Source organism: Glycine soja, chromosome 15 (assembly GCF_004193775.1).
Source record: "Glycine soja cultivar W05 chromosome 15, ASM419377v2, whole genome shotgun sequence".
Lineage (NCBI taxonomy): Eukaryota > Viridiplantae > Streptophyta > Magnoliopsida > Fabales > Fabaceae > Glycine > Glycine soja.
In genome coordinates, this window is record NC_041016.1 from 5390227 (window position 1) to 5396132 (window position 5906).

Consider the following 5906-nt stretch of genomic DNA (forward strand, 5'->3'; position numbering starts at 1 on the left):
AGTATGTTCGTTCTTTTCTTCAACACATTTCACATTTCCAGATAGAACATAAAAATTATCCAGAGCAATAAGATATATAAGATTGGTAAATAAGATAAGATAGATAGCAGGATCTATTTTTCACATTCTATTCTATTGACATACTAAATATCTTATAAAAATAAAATACGATGATTATTTTCCAACTCCAAATATCTTCCTGTGTTTCTCTCTTGTCAAACATTTTTTTTGTGTGCGTGGTTTGATTATTTTATTTTTTATTCTTTAGTAATAAAACTGAACTTAATAAATGCATATTACTAAATAAATATCCCGACTTAAAAAAATAATGAGCTACTTGAATTTGGGTATTAAAACAGCTGTCTAAGTTGGCATTGTTCTATCGAATCGGGGTTTACTGCCCCATTAAATATAAATTAATTCTTAATAGCCAATAACATGGCGATACATTAGAGACATACTTGAATTTCAATGAAAGGGATAACACGACAACTAAGTTTGGTGCTTTCTGAGCAGCCAATGCCATGGCGATACATTAGAGGCCAGCCAAGCAGCAAAAAATGATGTACGCCATTTCCGGGTGAAGATTTGGCTTTAATCCAATTATCTAATCTTTGAGTACAATCAATTACGTGATTATGACTCTGAATAATGAGACGTCATTATTAGATAGAAAAGTAATGGGGGAAAATCTTTCTCTCACCTCTCATTAGTATAATATATTTTGGTATATTTGGCTGCATACCCACATATTTTGTTTTCTTTGTTTATTTTAACTGCAAACTTTTTTTTAAAAAAAAAAAAAGTGTTGTGATTAAGTAGTGTGTGGATTGACTTACTCAGTCTCGAGTAACATTCCACTTTGACTCGGACAAAAGTAAATTATTAAAACAGACAATTTAATAGAAAAAAATCCTACATATGCATGATCAGGCGTCTAAACTATTAAATGGTAGAAGTTTAATTTTTTTTAAGAGAGTGGAAGTTTAACTTATGATAATTATAAAGATAAATATGTGAAAATAACGAATTAGTCTATATCATATATAGAGGCTCGATTTATCGATTCAACATAGTCACTTCTTGACTTTCCTGGCTTATCATTTTGGTTTCAGAATTAGTTTAAATATTACTGGCTTTTTACTTCATATCATTAAGACAAATTTTAAACTATTTTATGATATTTTATCAAACAAAGAAAAAAAATACCGAAAGAAAAGCTTTGTTATTTGCACTGAGAACTCACACTTTTAATTTTTTTTACGATTCTTTGAGAAAAAAGTGACATTTTAATAGATAATTATAAACATACATCGAGATGCAAACACGAGGCATATATAATATGTACACACAAAAAGAATTCAAGAGTTTGGTCAAGATTAATTTGAAGTGTCATGATGTGTATCTGACATGATTTGTTTGACTCCAATGACACGAATTATAACTCTTCGATCAATTCAGTCCTTAAACATACTTTCTATGTAAAACACTATGCTAAAACTATACTATCTACTAAAGCAAGCAATCAAATTTTCTAATAGAAATTAATAAAAAAAAGATAAATATAATATCAATCATATAATTACCAAAAGATTATACGGTCCGTGTAATATTTTTATAAGAATGTTTTGTACTGATTCATAAAAATTAGGGCAAATTATAATGCAAATCTTTGAAATTTTTAAAATTTTACATGATATTTCTATTTTTTTTAATGCGTACTTTAACATATTTTAATTATATGGAACATATTTTACCGTTTACTCCTATTATAAAAAATTACAATATGCATTTCTATAAAAAAAATATAGACATTAGAAAAATAAAGAAAAATATTATATAAACACTCAATATGCTATTTAACATCTAGAGAGAAGAAAAAAAAGAAAAAAAATATAAATATGATAAATTTATGATGTGATAAAAGAGAAAAATAAAAAGATATAAGAGGTGTTAAAAAAATGTTTAAAATAATAAGTTGTATCATTACTTAAACATGAAAAGATAGAAAACTCGTCTGAATATTAAAGAAACTTTGTAATAATTTTATTTTCCCTAAATATTAAAAAGTTGAATATAATCTTATGGTCAAAAAGAATAAAGTTTTAATCATATTGTATACTCATTCAATCATATATGATAAGATTACTAATTTTTGTAATAGTTATTTTACATTTAAAATTATTTTAATTAATTGATAATGTAAAAATCTTTACACAAATGATTATTTATTAAAATTTAACTCATATTAATTCACTTTTTTATAAGATGGTTTAAATTTAACATTATGTGAATTATGGATTCAAGTATTTTTTAAGTTATAAAATAAATTTTTTAATTATAAACTATCTTAAATTGAAAAACTGGTTCAACCGACATTGAGTTTTGTCGATACTTGATTTCTAATCCAACTGATCAAATTGCCTTGCATAAGTCGAGTTTCACAACTTTGGTTTTTTTATTTCTTTGTGTAGAGAATTGTTTATTAATGTGTATGGAAAGAGGATATTCCTTTGACATTCTTACAATTAAATCAACTTACAATTTTCTACAAGTTTAGTTGTTGTCAAAGAATTTTGCCTCAACCGCAAAGTATATCTTGTGAGTTTAGGTAGTGTCAAATAAAATACACAACACTTATTTTTATTTTGTTAGGTGACAAATTGGATGACTTAATTATTTTAGAGTCTTGCCTAATAATTTTTTATCATTATATCAAATTTTGTTCTTTCTTAAGGATGGAAAAAGTGTGTTCTATTTGTCATCTTTTTTGGCACATGGCAATATGGTTTATTTTGATTATATGTAACAAAGATTATCAATGTTGAATATATATTGAAAACATTCAATGTCTTTTTCATATGTAAAAAGAAAAATTAATTGGATGAAAATGTAAGAAGATTCAAAATTCTTCTATAGTCTAATCTAAAATCTCTAACCAGTTGACATTTTACTTTTAAACATGCTATAACGTATTAAGTATAACGTGTAGAGAGTATATAAGAATGTTTTTATCTTTCTTTCCTATATCTCTATTTCTTAAAGTATCAAATGGCGAGAAGATGACGAAATGAGGCGGTTATTATCAGATATCATATAAATCCATATTTTTTTTGCGTTGCAAACTTTTCATTTAACTTGATTAGTAGTTACAGACAAACGGGGGAGAAACATTACAGTACTACGTACAGGCAAGGTGGTCACCCAGTTTCCCTTGTTGGAAATAAGCCAATAAACTATTCAACCATTCAACCTAGTCTCTTTTTTCTCTTTTCTTCTCCGCCCCCGTCTCGATCGGCCCATCTAATCTTCTTCCAATGGCCATATATCAAATAATGCTATTTTATATAAGCTTAATTGGTTGTTGTTTATATATAATATATTTGAGATGGATGGGCACCAAAGGTATTCCCTATCTAATAACTAAAGATTATTGTTTATATAATTGACTTTAGTGTTTCTCTCACCAAAGTATTTTTTTCATGCATGATGACTACAGTCAACTTGTTAATAATAAAATCCCAACCAATATATATATATATATATAAAGGATTCAAATTGATATTAGTTAATTAAAAGTGCGCTGATATAGAACAGTAGTATTGTATTCAGTTTAATATAAGCTTCAAAGACAAAACTCACAAAAATACAAGCTACAGTCATGATCTCTCTCTCTCTCTCTCTAGTTTGTTTTATATGGCTCATAAAACTCAAGTTAAATTAACTTATAATATAAACCTACAATAGCAGCTACATTATTATCCAACCCAGTATATACCCTAAGCCAAATTAACCACCCTAAGTATTCCAATTCATGCTTGGAAGTTGAAACTGTTGCCTCAATACTCCATTACCAATAGGGCCAAGAAGCGCATTTGGGTGAAACGATGTTGTGTTCTGTGAAAGGTGGCTAAGCAGAGAAACGAAGGAATTGTCTTCCTCAACAGTGCTGCTTCCAGCATAATTAAGATCACAGTGGAATCTCCTGCTTGAAGAGGATGACCCTGTGTCATTCCAAAAGTACTGTGACGAAAGTTCTCTTTTCATAGGGAAGTTTCCCTTTGAAGACACTTGTTGGGAATCAGAAACATCATGCTGCATGCTCTGATGATCAACTCCTAAGATTCCATCAAATAAGTTATCATCATTTTCTACTCCAAGGGGCCCATAACTTGTGCTAATAGAAGACGTGGGTTTGGAATCCTGAGAGGTGTTATTATTAGCCATTGACAAAGTGGACCTCATTGGTAGCATAGAAAGCTCCTTATTCTGCTCCACCAAAGGTAACCTTGGCAGGTTGGTACTGTTGCTTTTCTTGTATATTCGGCACAAAACCCAATCATCAAGCTACCAAAAAAAAAAATATCACAAAAAATTAAAAATCATTTTTTAAACAAAATTTAACAACAATAAAACCCTTAATATATTAAACAAGTCCGACTTTATGGATCACACGAAACGTCCTGCTTTGTTTAAAAGGGACATAAAAAAAAAGATTAAAAATAATAATTGGAGGGTATGAATCATATACATGGCATGCATACCCTCAAGGAATTTTTCTTGCAACTCTGTGCATGATCTGAAGCCATAGAAGGTGGTTTTGAGCTAGAATTTGAGTTGCTATCTGCAAGCCTGTACTCGTGCATGATCCAATTGGTTTTAACCCCTTTTGGAGGCTTTCCACCATAGAAAACAAGTGATTTCTTGACTCCAACTTTGTGGTGGTGGCCATGAGATGCAAGTATGGGCTTGTCAGTTCCGGTTGCTTTCCAATACCCAGAAGAAGCAGCTCTGTTAGGCCTTGACCCATTTGGGTATTTCCTATCCCTTGGGCTGAAAAAGTACCACTCTTGATCACCAAAAGTTGCTTTACCTAAAAAAAAACACAAAAAAAGTCAAAAATGAAAATATTGGATCCAAAAAATAAATATAAGGTAAGCAATTAAGCATGGAAATATGAAGTGGGTTTGCATGAAAGGAGGAAAAGAAAAGTTGGGGTGTGATGAAGTTGCATACTTGGGAGTTCCCATGGGTCGAACTTGTAGAGATCAACCTCGGCGATGATGGAAACAGGAAGAGGAACAGAGTCTGCTTTTCTCTTGAGGTAGTGAACCACTAGTTCCTCATCTGTGGGGTAGAATCGAAAACCCGGTGGGAGTTGTGGGTGCTGAGATAACTGAGATCCTGAAGATGATGAATCCATGCTGTACGCGATCGATGATGATAAAGAGTCTTCAACCCTCTCCTTCAATTCTCATGCATACAATATTATGTACAACTTTTTGTGCCTGGCTTTTTTCTGTAGATTCTCTTGTTTCTTTGCTCTATCTTTCTTTTTATTATGGGTGGATGAAGATTAGGCACTATGATTGAATCATTTCAATCGAAATAAAGTTGAGAGGAGGAAAGGATGATCGCATGACAAGGATTTGAATTCTGTGAGATCGAGTAGGGTTGGGTGAGATAAATGTACTAAACGGGTGTCCGTGATTTGCTACACGTGGGAATCAAGGGAGGACAGTTCAACACGTGTAGGGACAATAGCAAAAAATTTATTAAATGTTCTCCAACTATCTCATAGTCAGAGTCTTTCCTAATTTTTACGTAATATATAAAAAGTATGAAAATTAATAATCAGTATTGAGGACATTAATTAAAAAATTCAAAATAAAATATTTTTATTAGAAGATGAAAAATTATGTTATTAATGATGCTTTTATATTATCTTATAATTTATATAATAAATATTTTTTCTTTTATATTTTTAATGAAAACCCTATTACAACACTCAAAAAGTATTTCTAATTTATAAAAGAAGGTTAATGATATTAAATTACGTAAAAATTGATGGTCACATAAAAATTCATTGGAATCTATAGCATAATCTTAAAGTATGTAAAAATTTC

At 30.0% G+C, this 5906-nt stretch overlaps 1 protein-coding gene across 1 annotated transcript; it reads right to left on the bottom strand.

Annotated features, from left to right (window-relative positions):
* Positions 1–3584: 3584 nt before the first annotated feature.
* Positions 3585–5432, bottom strand: LOC114387400 (NAC transcription factor 25-like). The gene is made up of 3 exons (XM_028347587.1): positions 5017–5432; positions 4545–4873; positions 3585–4347 (listed from the first exon to the last, which is right to left on the bottom strand). The coding sequence occupies exons 1-3, from the start codon at positions 5201–5203 to the stop codon at positions 3799–3801; spliced, it is 1065 nt and encodes a 354-aa protein (XP_028203388.1). The 5' UTR covers positions 5204–5432; the 3' UTR covers positions 3585–3798.
* Positions 5433–5906: the final 474 nt, after the last annotated feature.

Excerpts from the sequence above, each read along its gene's own strand:
- LOC114387400 (XM_028347587.1), bottom strand. The coding sequence starts at position 5,203 with ATGGATTCATCATCTTCAGGATCTCAGTTATCTCAGCACCCACAACTC. Across the intron at positions 4,874-5,016 it reads CGACCCATGGGAACTCCCAA|GTAAAGCAACTTTTGGTGAT; the intron begins GTATGCAACTTC and ends GTTTTTTTTTAG. Across the intron at positions 4,348-4,544 it reads GCAAGAAAAATTCCTTGAGG|CTTGATGATTGGGTTTTGTG; the intron begins GTATGCATGCCA and ends TTTTTTTGGTAG.